Source organism: Aulostomus chinensis, chromosome 5, assembly GCF_037954235.1.
Source record: "Aulostomus chinensis isolate RoL2024-O1b breed Wild chromosome 5, RoL_Achi_v1.0, whole genome shotgun sequence".
NCBI lineage: Eukaryota > Metazoa > Chordata > Actinopteri > Syngnathiformes > Aulostomidae > Aulostomus > Aulostomus chinensis.
Genome location: NC_141324.1, coordinates 3,462,901 through 3,488,378, shown reverse-complemented (window position 1 = coordinate 3,488,378; position 25,478 = coordinate 3,462,901). Strand labels below are relative to the sequence as shown.

The following is a 25,478-nucleotide window of genomic DNA, read 5'->3' as shown; positions in this document are numbered from 1 at the left end:
AACTTGCGAGAAAAAGTAATTTATAAACTTGTAAAATTAGGAGATTAAACTCGTACATTTATGAGAAAAAAGTCATAAAATATAAACTCATAAATTTATGAGATTAAACTCGTAAATTTATGAGAATAAAGTCATGAAATATAAACTCATAAATTTATGAGATTAAACTCGTAAATTTATGAGAAAAAGTCATAAATTTACAAAAATTAAAGTCATATTTTTACGAGAACAGAATTCACATTGTTGTTTCAGAGGAGGAGACGGTAGAGGACAGTTAAAATGAGGGACGTGGAGCATTTCGTGAAGTTGCACTTCAGATTAGGTTTCTCAAACAAAGAGACACTGAATCTTTTGGCACATCAGCGTCACAGAGTCATGAGTATCAGGACTTTAAAGAGGAGATGCAAGAGATTGCATCTTTTCCAGAGAAAAAACCAGACGCTCTTGGATGAAGTAGTTGAGTTTGTGGAGGGAGAACTGGCTGGACCCGGTCGCCGGCAGGGTTACTGCTGGATGCATCAGCGAGCCATTCTGAGAGGTTTCGTGGTTTCCCAAGAAACTCTGCGGGTGATTATGAAGATTTTAGATCCAGAGGGAGTCGAGCTCCGGCGAGCATGGAGTCTCCGACGCCACCAGTAGACGTGCAGAGGTCCCAATGCCTTATGGCATATGGATTCATTTGATAAACTAAAGCCCTACGGCATAGCTATTAACCATATACAACCAACAGCAACCCAAGGTAATCGCCCATTACTTCATAAATACTGTGAAGCGCATTGGGGGCTGTCCGCAGCGGCTGAGAGCCGACCCAGGTACAGAAAACAGACATGTCAGGGACGTGCAGATGTTCCTGCGGAGAAATCACACGGACCATCATGGGGGAGATGGGAGCTTAATTTAGGCAAGGCAGTTTTCTTTGTGGCCTGTTTTCACCACCAGTTTGTCTCCAGGCTTCATGGCATCATAGCAACATCCTCTGCCCTCAGAGCCTCACATCGACTGAGGAGAAACTCCATAGAAAACCTTGAACAGGGAAAAATGGGAGAAACCTCAGGGTGAGGAGGGGAGGAGGATCCCTCACCAGGAGGGACAGACGTGCAGGAGATGTTGGTACAGACAAGAAAACAGTTTATAACACAGAATGGAGGAAACATGGAAATGTTAATAACAGTTGAAGAAGGAAGCTTCTGGAAGGGGAGGCAGGGAGAGCAAGCCAGCTTGATGGGGGACTGGATGGTAGACTGGTTCATGGGAGGGGAGGCAGGGAGAGCGAGCCAGCTTGATGGGGGACTGGATGGTAGACTGGTTCATGGAAGGGGAGGCAGGGAGAGCGAGCCAGCTTGATGGGGGACTGGATGGCAGACTGGTTCATGGAAGGGGAGGCAGGGAGAGCAAGCCAGCTTGATGGGGGACTGGATGGTAGACTGGTTCATGGAAGGGGAGGCAGGGAGAGCAAGCCAGCTTGATGGGGGACTGGATGGCAGACTGGTTCATGGAAGGGGAGGCAGGGGGAGCAAGTCAGCTTGATGGGGGACTGGATGGTAGACTGGTTCATGGAAGGGGAGGCAGGGAGAGCAAGCCAGCTTGATGGGGGACTGGATGGTAGACTGGTTCATGGGAGGGGAGGCAGGGAGAGCAAGCCAGCTTGATGGGGGACTGGATGGTAGACTGGTTCATGGGAGGGGAGGCAGGGAGAGCAAGCCAGCTTGATGGGGGACTGGATGGTAGACTGGTTCATGGAAGGGGAGGCAGAGAGAGCAAGCCAGCTTGATGGGGGACTGGATGGTAGACTGGTTCATGGGAGGGGAGGCAGGGAGAGCAAGCCAGCTTGATGGGGGACTGGATGGTAGACTGGTTCATGGAAGGGGAGGCAGGGAGAGCAGGCCAGCTTGATGGGGGACTGGACGGTAGACTGGTTCATGGGAGGGGAGGCAGGCCAGTGTAACAGTAGGGAATAAAAGGGGGGGGGCGATGCAGGCGGCGGTTGGAGGAGAGAGATGGAGCTCTGGTGGAGAGGAGAGGAGAGGAGAGGAGGGGAGGAGGAGAGGAGGGGAGTGGAGAGGAGAGGGGAGGAGGGGAGAGGGGAGGAGGGAGGAGGAGAAGAGAGGAGAGGAGGGGAGGAGGAGGGGAGAGGAGAGGAGAGAGGGGAGAGGAGAGAGAAGGGGAGGAGGGGAGAGGAGAGGAGAGGAGAGGAGAGGAGAGGAGAGGAGAGGAGAGGAGGGGAGAGGAGAGGAGAGGAGAGGAGGGAAGGGCTCCATGTAACCTGATGTGTCCCCCAGCAGTCTAAGCCTGTAGCAGCATAGCTATCAATGGTTCAGAGCTCCCTGAACCAGTCCTGACTGAAGGCTCTGTCATAGAGGAAGGTCTTAAGCCTGGACTTAAACGTAGTTAAAGTGTCTGCCTCTCTGACCCATGGAGAGATGTTGGTTCCACAGTAGAGGAGCCCGGTAACTAAAGGCTCTACCTCCCAGTCTGTTTTTATTGATACTGGGAATCACTAAAAGACCTGCATTCTGGGAGCGGAGTGCTCTGGTCGGACAGTAGGGACTAATGAGCTCTTTCAAATAGGATGGAGCTTTATCATTGAGAGCCTTATAAGTCAACAGAAGGACTTTGAAGTCGATTCTAGATCCTACAGGAAGCCAGTGGAGAGAAGCTAAAGTGGGAGAGATGTGTTCTCTCTTCTGTTCTCTCCTTTAGGGATGCAGCACTGCTGATCAACGGACAGAATCGTAGTGGGGGGTCCTGCGTAGGAAGAGTGTCCAGTCTTGGATGGATGTGTTCCAGACACTCAAAGATGATGGGCTCTTCTCAGGGGACTTTCTGCACAAATCCCTGGTTCAGTTCCACTTCCTCAACCTCATCCAGGTAGACAAAGTTTTTAGATGATTGTAAAAGTGTTGCCATCATGCAGTGTCATGTTGAAATGTTAATTTGGTTAAAGTGAAAGTAACGTGAAAGTATCTGAATAAAGTATTTTTATGATATAATATTCCTGCCAGTGTGTTCCCTTCAGTCGTGGTCAGCTTGCCTGCTGTGTAGAACAGCAGGGCACAGTGCACTATATATTTGCTTCAACTGCAGTTAAATTTATTCATATATTTGCTTCAACTGCAGTTAAATTTCTTCATATATTTGCTTCAACTGCAGTTAAATTTATTCATATATTTGCTTCAACTGCTGTTAAATTTATACATATATTTGCTTCAACTGCTGTTAAATTTATTCATATATTTGCTTCAACTGCAGTTAAATTTATTCATATATTTGCTTCAACTGCTGTTAAATTTATTCATATATTTGCTTCAACTGCAGTTAAATTTATTCATATATTTGCTTCAACTGCAGTTAAATTTATTCATATATTTGCTTCAACTGCAGTTAAATTTATTCATATATTTGCTTCAACTGCAGTTAAATTTATTCATATATTTGCTTCAACTGCAGTTAAATTTATTCATATATTTGCTTCAACTGTAGTTAAATTTATTCATATATTTGCTTCAACTGCAGTTAAATTTATTCATATATTTGCTTCAACTGCTGTTAAATTTATTGATATATTTGCTTCAACTGTAGTTAAATTTATTCATATATTTGCTTCAACTGCTGTTAAATTTCTTCATATATTTGCTTCAACTGCTGTTAAATTTCTTCATATATTTGCTTCAACTGCAGTTAAATTTATTCATATATTTGCTTCAACTGCTGTTAAATTTATTCATATATTTGCTTCAACTGCAGTTAAATGTATTCATATATTTGCTTCAACTGCAGTTAAATTTATTCATATATTTGCTTCAACTGCTGTTAAATTTATTCATATATTTGCTTCAACTGTAGTTAAATTTATTCATATATTTGCTTCAACTGCAGTTAAATTTATTCATATATTTGCTTCAACTGCTGTTAAATTTATTCATATATTTGCTTCAACTGTAGTTAAATTTATTCATATATTTGCTTCAACTGCAGTTAAATTTCTTCATATATTTGCTTCAACTGCAGTTAAATTTATTCATATATTTGCTTCAACTGCTGTTAAATTTCTTCATATATTTGCTTCAACTGCTGTTGAATTTCTTCATATATTTGCTTCAACTGCAGTTAAATTTCTTCATATATTTGCTTCAACTGCAGTTAAATTTCTTCATATATTTGCTTCAACTGCAGTTAAATTTATTCATATATTTGCTTCAACTGCAGTTAAATTTCTTCATATATTTGCTTCAACTGCAGTTAAATTTATTCATATATTTGCTTCAACTGCAGTTAAATTTATTCATATATTTGCTTCAACTGCTGTTAAATTTATTCATATATTTGCTTCAACTGCAGTTAAATTTATTCATATATTTGCTTCAACTGCTGTTAAATTTCTTCATATATTTGCTTCAACTGCAGTTAAATTTATTCATATATTTGCTTCAACTGCAGTTAAATTTATTCATATATTTGCTTCAACTGCTGTTAAATTTCTTCATATATTTGCTTCAACTGCTGTTAAATTTCTTCATATATTTGCTTCAACTGCAGTTAAATTTCTTCATATATTTGCTTCAACTGCAGTTAAATTTATTCATATATTTGCTTCAACTGCTGTTAAATTTCTTCATATATTTGCTTCAACTGCTGTTAAATTTCTTCATATATTTGCTTCAACTGCAGTTAAATTTCTTCATATATTTGCTTCAACTGCTGTTAAATTTATTCATATATTTGCTTCAACTGCAGTTAAATTTATTCATATATTTGCTTCAACTGCTGTTAAATTTATTCATATATTTGCTTCAACTGCTGTTAAATTTATTCATATATTTGCTTCAACTGCAGTTAAATTTCTTCATATATTTGCTTCAACTGCTGTTAAATTTATTCATATATTTGCTTCAACTGCAGTTAAATTTATTCATATATTTGCTTCAACTGCTGTTAAATTTATTCATATATTTGCTTCAACTGCTGTTAAATTTCTTCATATATTTGCTTCAACTGCTGTTAAATTTATTCATATATTTGCTTCAACTGCAGTTAAATTTATTCATATATTTGCTTCAACTGCTGTTAAATTTATTCATATATTTGCTTCAACTGCAGTTAAATTTCTTCATATATTTGCTTCAACTGCTGTTAAATTTATTCATATATTTGCTTCAACTGCTGTTAAATTTCTTCATATATTTGCTTCAACTGCAGTTAAATTTCTTCATATATTTGCTTCAACTGCAGTTAAATTTCTTCATATATTTGCTTCAACTGCAGTTAAATTTATTGATATATTTGCTTCAACTGCAGTTAAATTTATTCATATATTTGCTTCAACTGCAGTTAAATTTATTCATATATTTGCTTCAACTGCAGTTAAATTTATTCATATATTTGCTTCAACTGCAGTTAAATTTATTCATATATTTGCTTCAACTGCAGTTAAATTTCTTCATATATTTGCTTCAACTGCAGTTAAATTTATTCATATATTTGCTTCAACTGCTGTTAAATTTCTTCATATATTTGCTTCAACTGCTGTTAAATTTATTCATATATTTGCTTCAACTGCAGTTAAATTTATTCATATATTTGCTTCAACTGCTGTTAAATTTATTCATATATTTGCTTCAACTGTAGTTAAATTTATTCATATATTTGCTTCAACTGCTGTTAAATTTATTCATATATTTGCTTCAACTGTAGTTAAATTTATTCATATATTTGCTTCAACTGCAGTTAAATTTATTCATATATTTGCTTCAACTGCAGTTAAATTTATTCATATATTTGCTTCAACTGCTGTTAAATTTATTCATATATTTGCTTCAACTGCTGTTAAATTTATTCATATATTTGCTTCAACTGCTGTTAAATTTATTCATATATTTGCTTCAACTGCTGTTAAATTTATTCATATATTTGCTTCAACTGCAGTTAAATTTATTCATATATTTGCTTCAACTGCTGTTAAATTTATTCATATATTTGCTTCAACTGCTGTTAAATTTATTCATATATTTGCTTCAACTGCAGGTAAATTTATTCATATATTTGCTTCAACTGCAGGTAAATTTATTCATATATTTGCTTCAACTGCAGTTAAATTTATTCATATATTTGCTTCAACTGCAGTTAAATTTATTCATATATTTGCTTCAACTGCTGTTAAATTTATTCATATATTTGCTTCAACTGCAGTTAAATTTATTCATATATTTGCTTCAACTGCTGTTAAATTTATTCATATATTTGCTTCAACTGCAGTTAAATTTCTTCATATATTTGCTTCAACTGCTGTTAAATTTCTTCATATATTTGCTTCAACTGCAGTTAAATTTATTCATATATTTGCTTCAACTGCAGTTAAATTTATTCATATATTTGCTTCAACTGCAGTTAAATTTATTCATATATTTGCTTCAACTGCAGTTAAATTTATTCATATATTTGCTTCAACTGCAGTTAAATTTCTTCATATATTTGCTTCAACTGCAGTTAAATTTCTTCATATATTTGCTTCAACTGCAGTTAAATTTATTCATATATTTGCTTCAACTGCTGTTAAATTTCTTCATATATTTGCTTCAACTGCAGTTAAATTTATTCATATATTTGCTTCAACTGCTGTTAAATTTATTCATATATTTGCTTCAACTGTAGTTAAATTTATTCATATATTTGCTTCAACTGCAGTTAAATTTCTTCATATATTTGCTTCAACTGCAGTTAAATTTCTTCATATATTTGCTTCAACTGCTGTTAAATTTATTCATATATTTGCTTCAACTGCTGTTAAATTTCTTCATATATTTGCTTCAACTGCAGTTAAATTTATTCATATATTTGCTTCAACTGCAGTTAAATTTATTCATATATTTGCTTCAACTGCAGTTAAATTTATTCATATATTTGCTTCAACTGCAGTTAAATTTATTCATATATTTGCTTCAGCTGCAGTTAAATTTATTCATATATTTGCTTCAACTGCAGTTAAATTTATTCATATATTTGCTTCAACTGCAGTTAAATTTATTCATATATTTGCTTCAACTGCAGTTAAATTTATTCATATATTTGCTTCAACTGTAGTTAAATTTATTCATATATTTGCTTCAACTGCAGTTAAATTTATTCATATATTTGCTTCAACTGTAGTTAAATTTATTCATATATTTGCTTCAACTGCAGTTAAATTTATTCATATATTTGCTTCAACTGCAGTTAAATTTATTCATATATTTGCTTCAACTGCAGTTAAATTTATTCATATATTTGCTTCAACTGCAGTTAAATTTATTCATATATTTGCTTCAACTGCAGTTAAATTTATTCATATATTTGCTTCAACTGTAGTTAAATTTATTCATATATTTGCTTCAACTGCAGTTAAATTTATTCATATATTTGCTTCAACTGCTGTTAAATTTATTCATATATTTGCTTCAACTGCTGTTAAATTTCTTCATATATTTGCTTCAACTGCAGTTAAATTTCTTCATATATTTGCTTCAACTGCAGTTAAATTTCTTCATATATTTGCTTCAACTGCTGTTAAATTTATTCATATATTTGCTTCAACTGCAGTTAAATTTATTCATATATTTGCTTCAACTGCAGTTAAATTTATTCATATATTTGCTTCAACTGCAGTTAAATTTATTCATATATTTGCTTCAACTGCAGTTAAATTTATTCATATATTTGCTTCAACTGCAGTTAAATTTATTCATATATTTGCTTCAACTGCAGTTAAATTTATTCATATATTTGCTTCAACTGCAGTTAAATTTATTCATATATTTGCTTCAACTGCAGTTAAATTTATTCATATATTTGCTTCAACTGTAGTTAAATTTATTCATATATTTGCTTCAACTGCAGTTAAATTTATTCATATATTTGCTTCAACTGCTGTTAAATTTATTCATATATTTGCTTCAACTGTAGTTAAATTTATTCATATATTTGCTTCAACTGTAGTTAAATTTATTCATATATTTGCTTCAACTGCTGTTAAATTTATTCATATATTTGCTTCAACTGTAGTTAAATTTATTCATATATTTGCTTCAACTGTAGTTAAATTTATTCATATATTTGCTTCAACTGCTGTTAAATTTATTCATATATTTGCTTCAACTGCTGTTAAATTTATTCATATATTTGCTTCAACTGCAGTTAAATTTATTCATATATTTGCTTCAACTGCAGTTAAATTTCTTCATATATTTGCTTCAACTGCAGTTAAATTTATTCATATATTTGCTTCAACTGCAGTTAAATTTCTTCATATATTTGCTTCAACTGCAGTTAAATTTATTCATATATTTGCTTCAACTGCTGTTAAATTTCTTCATATATTTGCTTCAACTGCTGTTAAATTTATTCATATATTTGCTTCAACTGCAGTTAAATTTCTTCATATATTTGCTTCAACTGCAGTTAAATTTATTCATATATTTGCTTCAACTGCAGTTAAATTTCTTCATATATTTGCTTCAACTGCAGTTAAATTTATTCATATATTTGCTTCAACTGCAGTTAAATTTATTCATATATTTGCTTCAACTGCAGTTAAATTTATTCATATATTTGCTTCAACTGTAGTTAAATTTATTCATATATTTGCTTCAACTGCAGTTAAATTTATTCATATATTTGCTTCAACTGCTGTTAAATTTATTCATATATTTGCTTCAACTGCTGTTAAATTTATTCATATATTTGCTTCAACTGCAGTTAAATTTCTTCATATATTTGCTTCAACTGCAGTTAAATTTCTTCATATATTTGCTTCAACTGCTGTTAAATTTATTCATATATTTGCTTCAACTGCAGTTAAATTTATTCATATATTTGCTTCAACTGCAGTTAAATTTATTCATATATTTGCTTCAACTGCAGTTAAATTTATTCATATATTTGCTTCAACTGCAGTTAAATTTATTCATATATTTGCTTCAACTGCAGTTAAATTTATTCATATATTTGCTTCAACTGCAGTTAAATTTATTCATATATTTGCTTCAACTGCAGTTAAATTTATTCATATATTTGCTTCAACTGCAGTTAAATTTATTCATATATTTGCTTCAACTGTAGTTAAATTTATTCATATATTTGCTTCAACTGCAGTTAAATTTATTCATATATTTGCTTCAACTGCTGTTAAATTTATTCATATATTTGCTTCAACTGTAGTTAAATTTATTCATATATTTGCTTCAACTGCTGTTAAATTTATTCATATATTTGCTTCAACTGCTGTTAAATTTATTCATATATTTGCTTCAACTGCTGTTAAATTTATTCATATATTTGCTTCAACTGTAGTTAAATTTCTTCATATATTTGCTTCAACTGCAGTTACATTTCTTCATATATTTGCTTCAACTGCAGTTAAATTTCTTCATATATTTGCTTCAACTGCTGTTAAATTTATACATATATTTGCTTAAACTAGAGTGCAGGAAACACAAGGCAGTGAAGCACAGTCCAGACTGTATCAGAGTGGACAGGTGAAAGGTCACAACAGCTCATGCTAGCGTCACTCCCTCAAGCTAATCAGGTCAGAACAGAGTCCACAGAATTGCGACAGTAGCAGGAAGTGGTGGGAGTCAGAAGTAGACAAGAGCAAGGTGGTGGATCAGGAGAAGAGAGGGTTTGATCTCCACAGCTGCAACAAGAAGTCTACGATGGGAACAGATGGTGCTGGCACGCCGTCAGACAGTAGAACCTGCAAAATAACACAAGATCAAAAATACACACTTGAAGCAGAAGCGATCACATCAGCACCTCCTTGTATCACATGAACCTGGAGAGAGAGTGAGGTCGTTGGACTTCCTGCCCCAACGCCAGGGACGACGCGTCTGCGTGTGCTGACTCCAGGATAGGGAGACGATCTCCAGAACTCTGGACTCTTTCCTGTTGGTCTGAATAAATTCTACTGAACCAACTAGAAGGAGTCCTCCCAAGATTTAGAACAGGGCAGTGGAGACTCTGGGGTCCTTCTGACTGATTCATGATGACCTGTTGAAAAGTTCCGACAACGCTTTGAACCTCAACTACCCCAATGGACTGAAGGGTACTTTTGAAGTGCTTCAGAAAGTTGGGATGGAGCTTGACAGCGACACTGTCCAAGAAAGCCCAAGTGCTTCAAAACAGTGAGCTGCTGTCCTATTTGACGATGCTGAGACAACACAGTTGGAATACAGAACATTCTTCATTGATGTTTTGAGGTCATTGTTAATTGATGCTTTGCTTTCATTAGGAAACTGTTTGAAGCACTGGAAGTAAAGCCTCAGTTCATAGCAGCTACATGTTAATTACACGCAGTTGCTGACACCCCTGAGACAGGAGAGGCTACTGGCTCACAAAGGCTACTTTCTGACAAGTGTGATTGATAATGTACACACACTCACACGTAGAATTGTTTTGTTGTCATAAGCAAACGGTTTTAAGGGTGTTAACAGATGTTTACCATGTACTCAAACATAGTCAGGTGGTAGCCTGGTGAAAGAAAAGGCTACTTTGCTCTGACGCGTGAATTCTGTTTGTGTATTGTGTGCCTTTGTACACAGGTGTACTTACTACATACTACTGACAAGGGGGTTTTGGCTCTGATTGGGTTTTCTAGTGTCATGGAAGCAGTAACTGGATTTGTGCGTCAATGTTGAAGTTTTACTCTTCTACAAAATACAGTTTTTTGTCTTGTTAAAAGAAATGTTTTTCTCCTGGCCTCCTTTGTTTTGAAAATTCTATGTTAGTAATTTTGGTAGTTGGTCCGGCTGCATGAATTCATTTGAATGAATCCATGTACAGAAATAGCTTCATTTTCTGTTGGATGGGTACACAAAGTATGCAGAGGCTTTATAACTTAATAGTGTGAGACCTACTGAAAAAATTAAGCTGAGATCGCAAAATGCTGCAAATACTTGATGTGAAAAACTCAAATTGCTTCAACATGGTCATGTTGGTTTAACATGGGTTACTTTTGTACACATCACATAAGAGAAAAACTTATAATCTACATGAAAAAGTTGTGTTATTTGAACAAATAAGGATTGAGTCGACAACACAAATAAATATTTTTTGGTAAACATCATTTTAATGTGTGCAACCGATGTACATATTTTTTTCATGTAAATTGAACAGACTTTTTTTTCCAGTGCAGTCACTCTGGGTAAGATGACCATGCACTCCCAAACAAACAAACAGGAGAAAGAACAAACAAATCCACACACACAACCTGCAGCCAGTAAACTGCTGTACTTCTTCCTACCTCATATGTGAACCTGTCAATCACAGCATCATCAAGGAGCCGTACGGCTTTCATGAAACCTTAGAAGGGAGAGAATTACTGGCACTTTTCCAGTGTGGAGAAGCAGCAGCAGTTGTGGTCTGACATCGGTCCTGCTTGTGTTGTGGAGTTGTGCTGATGAGCGTGTGAGGTACGCCAGTCCAGGGTCCACACTACAGCCCGGCCACGCCGCGCTGGCTGTAGTGTGGACCCTGGCCAGCAGCCGAGGCACTGAGATCCCGCCAGGATGAAAACCTTGTTAGAGGACAGTTCTTCTGGTCCAAGAGCTGGACCTGCCTCGTGTCTGTCTGTGTGGCAGCCACGACCTCACTCTCTGATGCTAGCACAGTAGGAGGACTGGGGGAAATGTGCTTGTTGTCCTGGGTCCTCGCAGTCAAGACCGTCATCTGGAAGAGCAACAAACAGCAGATAGGTCAGTTGGTACGTCCCGGCCCATGACCCAGGACAAGTGGACCAGGTGGGTCAGGGCACTCCCACTTGTCTGGAGGAGTGACAGTGATGGTCTGCGCCGTGAACTCATCATCGAAGTACCGCGTGTCCATCTCTGACGTGACTTGTGGTCTGAAGAGTGGGGTGAGCTGGGGGGCAGCAGAGCAGATTTACAGAGTGGACACACACTGTCCTTGATAGAAGACCTCAACTCATTCCTCTCAAAGTGGACCAAAGGAAATTCAGCTCTTCTCCAGTTCACATTTATCAGTTAGCTGGAGGAGGGCACTGATCTCTCTCTGGTCCCCTTCAGTCCTCTTTCTGTTCACACCATCTGGAGCTCAGCCCTCGATGGCTTTGGACTATGGGTCACGTTCACTTGGAACAAGATGGCTGCTGCTGCACGATCTGTCTACGCAAGCCTGGATGGCGATAAAACCAAGTGAACCCGAGGTCTCTGCGTTCATCATGCACAGTTACCTTAACAACTGTTGACGAGCTCGTTACTGCTTGGTTATCAAATTGGCCTCTTTCTATTTTAAACCTGGGGCCCCAGACCAGGCATTGGACCAGGGCCAAAATAGCATCTCACTGGTTACATCTAAACTTTGACTTCCTGTGTCACTCAGAGCTCATTTAGTTTCTACTTGGATTGCATGTGATTTTTCCTTGGAGTGGGTTTCCCTCCACTGAAACAGCCGCCTGGTGTGCTCAGACTTTCTAGTCACGATTGTGAACCAGACAAGAAGCAGAGCAACGATTCCAACGTGCATTTACTTCCAGTTGCAGATCTGTTTGGAGTCGTGTCTTTATGACGGAGGGGCTGCACTTGCTGTGAGGTGAAGTAGTAGTGCAGCAGTCATAGAGGACTGAACTACAAACGTATCACAACTGAACAGAATAAGAATAATTCTAAATTGATATGAATCTATTATCATTTCTATTGGAATAAATATTCGTAGTTTACTCTTTAAGAAAGGAAGGCTTACAGTTCATTGCATGTCACCCGATTTAAGAAAGCTAGAACCTTTTCTCCTCTGGTAGCATGTTTTTACCAAGCAGCTACCGTTCCAGAAATATTGGCTCACAAAAGCAGAAAAGCCACTGTACCAGGGGTGTGCCCCCCCCCCCCAATAAAAGGTTTCAGCTTAGATCCTCAAAATGAAGGTGCCACAGACCCCTAATACCCCCACCACCACCACCACCGCCATGTTTGAGGCAGGTTTTTCTCAGGCAGTAATTCACTATTATGGCGTTCGTTTTCCAGTGTGGGAGTTCATGCACAACAGCTGAGGTCAAAGAAAAAAATCTAGTGAAAACACTTCTGAGCACAGTAAAGTACAAAATGAACACATCACAATGAAATGTAACACTACTAGTACGCAGAAATACTGCACTGAAATATCCACTGCAACAAACAAGGGACTGCATGAATTTAAGATGTGCTTGATGAGAATCAAGGCAGATGAAACGTTCCTTCGCTCTGCCATCGCTAACGACTCATCTTGGCGAAGCCTGTTGACATGGACAAGTGCCTGGTACCACACCTGAAACCCTCTCTGGAGCGCGGAGCTGAATTCTAAGGGATGTAGATTTCACTATCGTACAGCAACTGCACACTTCAACGACAGGAGGATTTAAAAGAAGGAAATGTGGCAGAAAATTCAACAACCTTTTCACAGTCAAAGCCTATAAACTAATCCTGCAGTGGCAGCGGCGGCCATGTTGGTGTCTGATCAAATCATACTTCTACTGTTTCATAGTGATTGTGTTTTTCCATCATTTATAACCTCATATCTGTTCAATCTTTATGTCCGGCTACTCTACACACTCTCCTGCACAGGTGGGGTTGATTTATCTTCAAGGGGTGTGGTTTCAGCTGTGGGGGGTGGCGCTGCCACTGGGGCTACAACCAGTGGTACCTTCTCTTTCACCGGTGAGGTGGAAAGTGTCCTACCAAAACTGGCAGGGGCAGGGGGGTCCTCAACCGATGAGGAGGCGGGAGGCGGGCCGAAGCTGCGGGCGATCTCGTCAAACGTCTTTCCCTTGGTCTCTGGGACTTTTAGGAAGGTGAAGATGAAGAAGAAGATGAGAAAGCCAGTGAAGATGAGGAAGACCCAATGCTCTAATAGCTCCTGAGGACAGAGAGAGACACCCATTAAAATGTTAGAAGCAAGACAGACAGGAAAACCAGCAAGAGGGTTAGGGTTAACCCAAGAACCTCACCACTAATTTGGGGAAGCTCATTCCAACCAGGAAGTTAGATGTCCAATTGCAGCAGCCAGCCACAGCCATAGCTGCTGGGCGAGGTCCCTGGGAGAAGAGCTCAGCAACAATGAACCATGGGATTGGCCCAGGGCCCAGTTCAAACATGGCAACGAAGAGCATGACAGCCAAGATGGCCACGTAGCTCATGGCAGGGTTGCTCTTCTGCTCACATGGATGGAAAGACAGAGACATGAGACATTGCCACTGAATTGTGTTCTGCATCTGTGTGCATGAGTGCTCAACTCACCAGCAAGAGTGCCACAGTCATTAGCAGAGCACTGACTGCCATTCCCCCAAGACCCAGGAGGTGCAGAGTCCTTCGTCCCGCCTTCTCCACCAGGAAGAGCTATTGGACCAAGACAAGGAGGACTGATTTCTCTGTCAGCAGCAAGATCCTTCTGACCTGCTCCTTCACATTTATTGAATTAGTCTTATGGTTCACAGTGGTCTGCTGGTTCCACTCCATCAACCTGCAGGAGAAGAACTGCCTACATAGCATCGTCAAGGTGAGTTCCAAGATTACTGGACTTCCCATTCGCTCCCTGACAGCTGTGTGTGAGCAGCAGGTCCACAGCATGGCTGCCCAGATCCTGAAGGACCCCTCCCATGCTCTCTTCCCGGCATTCGAGAGGCTGCCATCTGGTCCCAGACTCCGGTGTCTGCATGACCCAGAGGAGGAGATCCCCCTTTGTCCCCCAGGCTGTCCTCCTCCTGAACTCTGACCTCCCTGCACTCTGACCCCTGGTACCACCCACAAGACCGCCACTGGCCACTTGTCCTACACCGAGTGTATGCCTGTACTTCCTGTATGTGCTGCAGCTGTATTTATACTCTATTCATGCTACGATTCATCCTGTACAGACCACAATATTTGCAAAGTACTTAGTACAATAATGTAAATATACTACTTATCTATTGTGCACTACTACTTCTGTCATGCCCTTTACAAGGTAACTGTTGCTAACTCTGGGACGTATAGATCGTTCCACTGCACTTCGTCACCGATTGTATGTTGTTGTGGAACCCACTGTACCGCTCTCTGCTACCACGATTGCCCTCCACAGGGATAAAGATAGTTTTCTGAATCTGAATCTTTTATGAATTGTTGGACATGTCATCACACTCAGCTTCAGACACACCAGGTCAGGTCCCCCCCCCCAAACTGACGCTGATTTATGGTGTGCTTCAGGCGTTAGTCAACCGAAATCATAAGTTCAAGGTCAGACCTGGATAATGTGGTTGGGAATCAACCCACTTGATCTGTAAGGGGGCACAGTGCCAACTAGTGTTCCAATGGACGTACCATTGCCAATAAATGGGTTCTTCCTTGGTTCATGTATCCTATGTCTCAAACCAACTGCACTTTAACTCACAGAAACAACAGTGAAGATGGTGTTGACGATGCCAGCACCAATGGTGGCGTAGATGGGTTGCTTCACACCAGCACTTTCAAAGATCCCGGTGGAGTAGTAGAACACCTGAGGAACACAATGCAGAGGGAGAGAGGACACCAAAACGTTACAGATTCAGTGACATGCTAACTGTATTTTAACACCCTTCATATCATTTACCAACACAGAGCTGGTTGTTCCTCCCTCCTCCCCTCCACCTTGCTGGCCACTCTGGGTAACATCAACTAGGCCTACACCCATGGGTGATTGATTGTTTACTGACAACTTAAAGGTTAAATAACGATTGATTTCCTGCAACTCAAAGCACATGTAAAGCAGTTAGCAAACAGTTTGACAGGTTAATTAAATCCTTAAATACTGAAGGAAGAACCGATCACCCAACCAAGAGTTCAGGGGCTCTGAACTGGCCTTGATTGTCCAACTAAACTGCAGTGGAAGCTGCACTCTTGTACTCGGTCTGTGGTGTGGACCAGGGTGGTGAGGCAATAACAGTAAAATATGCTACCAACACATCAAACCCACTAGAACCAGTTACTGCAGCTGGTACCTGGGACTGACCTTCCTCTGGTTCTGGTTTGAGGTAATAAATAAATTCAGTCTCACGCTTCAACAATTTGGTAACATTGAGTTCTATAAGTGTGTGTGCGTGTGTGTGTGTGTGTGTGTGTGTGTGTGTGTGTGTGTGTGTGTGTGTATGTGTGTGAAAGAACTGGTAGCAGAGACCAGGTCTCTCCTGGACTGGCTTCTCTGCATGGCTCCCTGTCAAATTCAGAACAGAATTTAAAATTCTTCTTCTACTATAAAAGTCCTCAACAACCAGGCTCCTTCATCCCTGACAGAGCTCCTAGTCCCCTATGATCCAGCTAGAACCCTTCACTCCCAGGATGCAGGGTTCCTGCTGGTTCCTAGAGTTCTAACAGTAGAATGGAGCCAGAGCCTTCAGCTATCAGGCTCCCCTCCTGTGGAACCGTCTCCCAGTTCCAGTCCAGGACCAAGACCCCCTCTCTAGGTTTAAGAGCAGACTTAAGACCTCCTTGTTGATCAGGCTTATAGTCAGGACTGCTTAGGCTGGCCCTTAGACCTGCTGCTATAGGTTCAGACTGCTGGGATCTCCCATGATGCACTGGGCTTCTCTCTCCTCCTCCTGTCCTCAGACGTGTTACTAACTCCTCTTCTTCTCCCCTCATCCCAGATCCTGGTGCTGCTGGAGGAGGCTGCAGACCTGAAGAGGCTCCAGCTGCCACCTGTAGCTCCACCTGCTCACGTCCCCATCTGTCCATCAGTCTCTCCTCCTCTCTTTCTCTCTTTCCCTCTCTCTCCTTCTGTCTCTCTGTCTTCCTCCATTCTCTGTCTTTGTCTCTGTCCATCAGTCTCTCCTCCTTTCTCTCTCTCTTTATCTCTGTCCCTGTCTTTCCTTCAGTCTCTCTGTCTTCCTCCATTCTCTGTCTTTGTCTCTGTCCATCAGTCTCTCCTCCTTTCTCTCCCTCTTTATCTCTGTCCCTCTCTTTCCTTCTGTCTCTCTGTCTTCCTCCATTCTCTGTCTTTGTCTCTGTCCTGCTCTCCTGCTCTCTCTCAGTCCCCACTGATCCTGGATCTGCTCCACCTTCCTGCCTGATGGAAAATTGTTGGGTGGAGGTTCATTGAAGGAGGGAGGTGCTGGACCTGCTCTACTTGGAGTAGAAGAGTCAGGACAGAACTTTGGTTGGGGTTTGGCACCGTACAAATAAACCTGACTTGACTTGAAAGAGAGGGAGACACTCACAGCATTGATGCCTGCCAGCTGCTGAGACAACTGCAGCATGACGGCGATGAGGAGGGGCTGGCGATATGCTGCTGAGCGGAACAGTTCCGGAATGGTCACCTTCTTCTCCAGGGCCATCTTGGCACTTTCCTCCTTCATCTCCTGCAGGTCTTTACTGACATCATCCGAACCGCAGAGACGCACCAACACTTTAAAAACCATTCACACAAACACTCTGTAAATCTGGTGCAGCCCACTAGAACCTTTAACACATGGACAGATTCTTGATACTAGAGAAGGTCTCAGACCCTCGTTTGCTGACATCTTGTCACAGTATCAATACAAGATACAGCTCCAACCCACTGGAGGCAGTACCATCATCAATAAAAGCAGTGGTATTGTCACTAGTTGCAGGAGTATCTTTGGTAGTATTTGTGCTAGAAGCAGCAGTAAAACTATAGTCCAACTCAGTAGTTGCAGCAATGACTAGCACTGTAGTACTGGTGTGTACCTTTACGTGCCTGCTCCTCCTGGTTGAGGTTGATAAGCAGGAAGCGGGGGCTCTCAGGGCAGAAGGGCAGCAGGATACACTGCAGCACAGCGGGGGCTATTGTGAGGGCCAACAGCAGGGGCCACAGCTGCTGAGAGCCCAGGAGAGCCTCCAGACCACAGATCTACACAGTAAGATAGGGTTAAACACTATCTATAAATTCTTGTAAAACTAATCTAATCTATGCCATATTAGGAGTGCGAAGTTCTCACCTGAGCTATCAGGATGCCCACCACCACCCCAAGCTGGTGCAGGGTTCCAAAGGCCCCTCTGAGGGGCGTGGGTGACACCTCGCCCACATACATGGGAGTCAAGCCGGTAAAGAAACCACAGAACAGGCCAATGACGAGGCGACCGGCAATCACCATCTCATAGGACGAACAGATGGTGGAGAAACCCATGAGGAGGCCACCAATCACGGCCAGACAGTTGACCAGAGACATGGAGCGACGCCTGGAATGCAGGACCAGCCCAGAACCAGACCAGGAACAATCATAGCCCAGAGGAATGTCAGATGAAATCTTACAATCTCTAAACTGATGCATACCACAGAAAGCAAGTGAAGGAGGAAGGATGGTGTAATCCTAGTCTGACGTTCTGGAAATCTGAACCCTAATCATCACCATCATCATCTCATCACCAGATGGAACAGGAAGAGTGGTGTGGTGCTGGCTCAAACAAAGAAGTAACAACTGTGGGGAACTTTGGAGGCATCTTGTGAAAATCTAAACTCCATCTAGAGTGGTGGCGCTACGACTGAAGCACACCGGTGTAGTAATACTGTTATACAGATACTTTTAAACCTCACTTGAAAATATTATTTGTTTTTTGTGTGTAAATGATCGAACAAATTAACAAGTTTCCTTCCCCACCTGCCAAATCGGTTTGCCATGAAGCCCACGCTGAAAGAGCCCACCATGCCGCCAACACTAAAGATGGAAACAGTGATGCTCCAGACGATGGTGCAGACCCCTGGGCTGATGGCCTCGCCGTAGCGCTCCAACCAAGTATCATTGAAGAAGGATCTGAGTTTCTGGAGTTGGAGAGAGAGTTGCAATCCAAATGAACAAACAAGCAAATGAACAAACAAATGTGTCAACAGGTTTGACCTCTGTTTTATTTGTCCGTTTTTAGACACAGAAATGCTTCATTCGTAATGAATATATAAATACAGCAGAATTGTTTGGGTGTTATTGATGTGAAGGTATGGAACATCACGTGGAGGAGCCTCCGTGGAGGAGCCTCCGTGGAGGAGCTTCCGTGGAGGGGCCTCCGTGGAGGAGCCTCCGTGGAGGAGCCTGATCAGATCTCTTCCTCTGCTCTCATTTCTTAGGGGTTCTTGGGATTTCTTTGACGTGTTAAGACTGAGAGCAGCTCACACCAGGAACGCAGTCCCCTACCTGCTCTGGAGCGTTGATGACTCCAGTGTTGTAACCAAACTGCAGAGAGCCGATGACGGCGGTGGCCAGAGAGAACAGCAGGTAACCTGTGACCTGTTTTTCCTGGAGAGGGAGAAAGAAGAAACAGACAAAGTTAACACAAAGTCTGGGCTCGTAAAGGGATTTTTAATGATGGACACCATGAAGGTCAGTGGTTGATAGACATAACTTTCCTGTGTACGGACAACTAACAAGCTCTTTTAGTGATTCATTCATTCATGTCTGAGCAACTGCATCAACCAAAAATAAAGAAATATAACATAAATATGTAAATTCTGTATCCTTTATTTCATAAAATAATCACACAATTCAAACAATATATTTGATAAAAAGCTGATATAGACACCAAGCTTCCCTGACTGAGGAAGAGTTCCCTGTCATTTACATGACGGTGCAATGAAGAAGCCACCACCGCTCTCATGACGCTCGTCTGAGTCTCAGAGGAAGCGTCACCGTCCTCAAGGGGACGTCTGATGCTCATCAAGCTTCATGCTCACAGGAAATAAAGAGTTTGCACTGGTGACCAGTCCAGTCAGGCCACTGATGATGGGGGACTGGTCATACTGGGAATGCATCATTTCATTTTACTCAGGTTACATCATCACATTTTGCTGAATGCTGAACGACAGCGTGTTCATTCACATTTATCGCATGAACACGCACACACATGTGCATGTCTGTAAGTATGTCCACATACACACATGTACGGTGCCCCAGTCCCTGGGACCCACTGCCTATCCCAGCAGCCTTCCCCCTGGACAGGTCACCAGTCCATGGCAGGGCCAACACATAGAGACAGACAACCATTGGCTCTCCCAGCCACGCCTACGGTCAATTTAGAGTCTGTATTAACCTGGTCCCTCTTGATGTCTTTGGACTGTGGAGGAAGCCGGAGCACCGGAGAGAACCCGTGAGGGTTTTCTATATTTTCATGCAGGTGTTGGGTAACTCAAGTCAAAATGACTTCAGCAGGATTTGGACTTTTCACCCCTGGAAGATAACACATAAATCACTCTGGAATACTTCCTGGTTTGGTTGCCACACCTCTGGATGAGGTATTGACTTACCTGCCGTCAAGTTTCTATTTTCAAATCTATCGACTGAATCAAAAGAACGTTGGCTCTGCAGAGATACGTTGCTGGGCTTTGACATGAACCTCTTCAGCACACAACTCTGCAGAGGAAGCAATGCTAATTCATCCAGATCCCCCACATTTACAGCCTCCAGGCCCCTCATCTTAGCAAAGCCAGATGATCACAATCACCAGACACACAATGACAGCCCTGAAGGAAGCTAACATTAAAGAACCACCATGAACAGGAAACAAACTGGTCCAAGGAAAACAAAGACCCTTCTAGCTGATGTTTGGGTCAGCTCCCTCCACCTCCATCGTCCACGACCACAGATCTTCTTACCACTTTGTTGCGGCTCTTGGACGTGGCCGCCTCCGCATCCTCCAGGCTGCTCTGGCTGGGGGAGCCGAACACATTCATCGGCTCCTCTTCCTCCTGTTCTCGCATCTTCAGACCGTTGGCCACAGCCTGGATTGCTCGCATCCATTCCTCTCTAGGAGCACGTGAACATGCCGGCCTCAAACAAATGAACCGAGTTTCATTATTACCACATTCTTCAGTCCTTCTTACCTCTCGTCATTGCTGTCCACGTGAAAGGTGCATTCAATGACAGTGGTCCACTGCAGGCAACGGATGACAAACGTGTTGGGTCGGGGTTTTTCAGTCTTCATGAGCTGGCATTCTGGGCGGGAGAAAACCCAAGCGACATGAATGATTGATGCATGAATGACACAAACGTCTGATGTCCAGACGGGTTAGCGACTCCTGCGTCAGCACCACAGCCTCTGCCCAGGACCACCTGCTGGGCTTCCATCACCATCAACCAGTGTGCCAGGCCAGTGCAGTGCTGCTGTTTTAGAGGAACCTTCCAAACACAGGGCTTCCTCTGACGCCGTTTGTTCATCCACACCGCCAAGCCTCCACCAATGAAGGTGCACCAGGACTGGACATCCTCCAGCATGGTTTGAAGCAGGTGGAACAGAATCAGCTGATTTATGCCTGCCAGTCACCATTGTGGTCAGCACTGCAGCAGCTGGACACCAAACCTGCTGGGATCACCAACAGGTTGTGACTGGCTGAGTGGCTCATGAGCTGTTGCTCAAATCGACTCAGTGGGACGTGACAGAGTGCTGACTGGCACCCCGGCAAGGCAAAGCTCTCCTCCTTGCAGATGAGCCACAGGTTGGGGGACCAGTTGGGGTCAAAAAGGAGCCAAGTCTGATTTGTGTGTCAGCAGGCTGGGACGGCCTGAGTGGCTGTGGGTGTGGAGTTGTTCAGCAGTGGCAGACCTCACGCAGCTTTACAAGGTTCCCTTGACTCAACTCTCAATATCTACAGGCATCAAATCCACTGGGATTTTTTAATGGATGAGAGTTTCATGGCGTTCGTGACGTTGAATTCCAACAGTTTTTTAAACTGGGAAACCCTACGTGTGTAACGACCCAGGAATAATTCCTGTGTGGATGCATGGACTCGGCAGAGGTGTTTTACCTGCATCAGCGCTGTCCCACACAAGGTGGTGACAGCTGGGTTCCACTTTTTCATTTTGGTTTTCTGTGTTTCTGGAGAGGTCTCTCGCCTTACATTTCAGAGAGTTTGTGTTGTCCAATCACAGTGGAGGAGGGGCAGGACAAATGCTGCAAGACCAACCCCCCCTCTGGACACATATGAGCGCTGCACAACAACAAATGGCAGCTTGAACCAGACAACTGCAGCAGCAACAGACGCTACCAAAGACCCGTGACTTGGAATCACAGCAAGTTGCTGCTGACCAGCGACATGAGAAAATACCCAGGTTTTTGTCCGAGTGAGGGTTTTACTTATCTTGAGGTCTTAGACACCTGCGCCGCTGCTGGGAGCAGATTGACATGAAAGCAGAACTCACTGAATAGTGGGAACAATTGTTGACGTCTCCCCTGGAAAAATATCGAGCAACTGATCAAAACAAATTGCGCCTCCCCTTCAACGGTCTGTCTAACTCCTAAACTGATGATCTGACGCACTCTTGAAGGACCTCGATCCCAAGAAAAGCTCCACACTGGCCTGCTGGTTTTACTTGATGACAGCATCGTATCAGCATGTTGTTGGGTGGTCAACAGCACCAGGGGTTCATTCAGGGCACAGCCTGTCTGTGGACCGTCAGCTCTCTCTCAGAGCTCCTCTTACCGTCGTGGTCGTATCCCCTGGTATTTTCGTCTGTCTCCAGAAACAGTTTCAAAGTTCCCACTTATCTGACAGAAAATCCCAACTCTCTCTTTGTTTGAAAAGGAGACTAAATGTTCTCCACCAGCCTTGCAGTTTATCACTGAGGACAGGCCAGTCGTCTGAACCACTGCTGAATAAAAGAAGGACAGAGGAGCATTCAAGTTTCGTTGCACCTCGGCTGCCCAGGTTTGGGTCTTCCGTTCCACCCCTAGATTGGATTCCATCTAAACTGAAGTAAAAACATCCAACTAACTGGAGGCACAATGAGAACCAAAATGTTCAACATCTAAACAACTGACCTGCCAGGGAGAAGTTGTTGAGAGGTGGCCAAGTCCGATCGCTCAGTTCCGGCTTCTCCTTGTAACCGATGAAGGAGCCGTCACTCTTGAGGATAAAGTACCTCCGCCGCCACGTCTTGATGTACTCACCTGAGGAAGACAAATGAGCAGAGAGATGTCTCATGAAACTTGGTGCGGTAAACAGGACCACACTGAGCTCACCAGTCTCCCTCTGCTGGACTGAGCGAGCAGCGTTTGTACCTCGTACTTTTTACCTCGTTTGTGGAGCCAGCCCTCTCTGACCACATGGACTTCATTCATGGTGAGGAAGGAGGGTCAGGAGCAGGAGGGTGGGAGGGACGGTTGCTTTCTCTCTGGATCGACCAAGTCACAGTGATCAGATGTGAAGAGCACCTGCTGAACAGAGCAGACACGCGCATGAAGACAGGCCAAAGTCAAACTTGGTTCCAGCCAGGAGCCACGCTACACAGCAACCAACAGTTCCAACCATTTCATGACGGTACATGACATGCTGTACACACAGTGCACCTGTAAAATGAGGCGAACGCCATCCAACACTGTCATCCTCACCACGTACAGCCTTGAGTCTGACGTTCTGAGCTTCAATCATTGCACAGATCAGGGCCACAGTGGTTGATAGGAGAGCTGGTCGACTATGAGTTGGAGTCCTGCTCTGAGTAGCAGGAACTGGAGCCTCTAACTCCTGTGCTGGTGTGGACGGAGCAGAACTCCTCTGTTCACAGGGGAGTTCTGCTCTTCTCCATGAGTCTGTGCGTTGGCACCAGAACAGACAAGGAGCCAAAAGTAATTGTTTACTATCATTTCATCAAGCAAAGACTCATAAAATGGTAAGAACATGTTAACGCAGTAGCGATTGTGGTCATTTTACACACCACAGTGATTCAGCATCACAGGTTAAACCATGTGAACGCTCCTCTGCATCAGTTCACCTTGACTCAACGCCACTATCAATGACGGAGAGTGCAGGTGGCACCCAGGAGTTGTTCTTACGTTGTCCATGACAACAGGAACCATCCAGTCGCGTGCTCACCAATGAAAGTGTGGTAAATGCTGGCTTTCTGCCGTTGATCAGGGTCTAGTTTAGCGTTCATTTCTCCAGCTGAACGTTCTCTCCTCCTGACAACAACCAGCTGGCCTCCACGCTTCCGTCCCTTCTCAGGACCAGAACTTATCCCACATGTATCTGGTTACCCGCCAACCGGTTCTTCTCTCTCTCTTTTTTTAAACAATGAGCACATTTTTCGTCACACTCCTGAGGCTCGAGGACGAAGCTCGTTCAAGCTCACTGCAGTACATGTACCTTCATATACTGCAGTATTTACGGCTCGGACATCAGTGAGGTTGCCACATGTCATTCAGGTATTTACTGCTGAACCTTCGCGAAGCGCCAACGCTCGAACATGGAGGAGAGCGCCAAGGTTGTTGACTGTCAGTCACCGGGACCCCACATTCCTGCTCCAGTGCCTTGTTACTGAGGGAACTTTAGCCATGCTAGTGCCGAGGTGACGTCGGCAAAGAACGAGTACCGTCGATATGTCCGGAACTTGAAGCCCCTCGACGAACCTCCACCGCCGATATGAACCCGAAACAGACAGAAGACAACGCACTTACCAAGGACTTTATCCCACGATGCTCTGTCTCAGGAGTTTGGACAGGCCACATCGAGACCAGGCCGCCCTGTGGTGATGGGTCACGCAACACCGAGTGCGCGCCGAACTCACAGAGCGATCTCCGCATCGGTGCGCCTACAGCTTTCCAACAATCACGTGACCGATGCGTGAACTGCGTCGACTCAACCCAACTGTGCTCATAGGGAAGCGCATCCGTCAACAGGACGCAACTGCTGAAACGATGTAGTTCTTCCTCGTGGACGTCTCTGAGGATCGTGGAGCAGCTCCAGGGGGACGCCAGCTCTCTGCCCTGTGGGACCATTTTGATGTCCTGTCGGACAACAAGGTGTTTATTCCATCTCCTTGTTTCACCCAGTTCCTCTCAGATTTTCGACTTGTCTTGTTCCATTCCAATTCCAGTTCATTTCAAGGTAGCTCTTAGTTCACTGTTCACGTTATTTGTTTGCAGGAGAAATGTGGCATTTGTTCCTCCTTCCTTCCTGAGGCCAATGAAGTTCCCTGGGAGAAACTCAGGCATGCAGCCATCCTCTGACTTTCTCACAGTTGCTTTGTGGATCATTAATTCGGAATCAGTAACTATTATTGATTTATTCTCCACTTCATGTTTAACCATCCAGCTTCCAGGAAGCAGATGCTGGATGAGGCTCTGCTGAATTTCATCCTGAAGGACTGCCAGCCCCTCAGCACTGTTGAGAGTGAAGGGTTCAGGGAACTGGTTCAGGTCCTTGAGCCTCATGTTTGCCAACCAGAAAGGTTTGTGTGGAGATGATCTAAAGCAGTAGTTGATATCTCCAGTTTATTTCATCTTGAATTTCAATGTATTGATTTACTCTGGGTGTCATTTTCAGACCATCAAACAAACGGTGGCCAAAAACTACCAGGAGGAACGGGAAGGAGTGAAAAAGGAAGTCCAGCTGCCATGTGGACATCTGTGGACATGGAGGCTCCCTTGGCTCTGACCTGTCACTGCGTTCGTGAGAATGAATGTGTTGGGAGTGCAAGACTTTCCACCAAGTCACCCTGCTGACAGTTTGGCCCCAGTCCAAAGAGGCATGATGGAGGACTGGGCCATCACCAACAAAGTGAAGTGTCTAGTGACCGA

General features: G+C 42.7%; 1 protein-coding gene across 3 annotated transcripts; it reads right to left on the bottom strand.

Annotated features, from left to right (window-relative positions):
• Window positions 1-11,139: 11,139 nt before the first annotated feature.
• LOC147260923 (solute carrier family 2, facilitated glucose transporter member 1-like) lies at window positions 11,140-25,106 on the bottom strand. 3 transcript variants are annotated; one of them, XM_086205141.1, is made up of 15 exons: window positions 24,357-25,106; window positions 22,979-23,120; window positions 22,725-22,853; window positions 20,791-20,902; window positions 20,563-20,713; window positions 19,109-19,210; window positions 18,581-18,741; window positions 17,921-18,161; window positions 17,670-17,832; window positions 17,180-17,367; window positions 15,379-15,483; window positions 14,253-14,351; window positions 13,964-14,167; window positions 13,695-13,872; window positions 11,140-11,694 (listed from the first exon to the last, which is right to left on the bottom strand). In XM_086205141.1, the coding sequence occupies exons 2-15, from the start codon at window positions 23,022-23,024 to the stop codon at window positions 11,615-11,617; spliced, it is 1,959 nt and encodes a 652-aa protein (XP_086061267.1). In that variant the 5' UTR covers window positions 23,025-23,120; window positions 24,357-25,106; the 3' UTR covers window positions 11,140-11,614. The 3 variants fall into 3 exon arrangements, with proteins under 3 accessions (XP_086061267.1, XP_086061265.1, XP_086061266.1); XM_086205139.1 differs by lacking the exon at window positions 11,140-11,694 and having other exon boundaries at window positions 12,966-13,872; XM_086205140.1 differs by lacking the exon at window positions 11,140-11,694 and having other exon boundaries at window positions 12,966-13,872; window positions 22,979-23,117.
• Window positions 25,107-25,478: the final 372 nt, after the last annotated feature.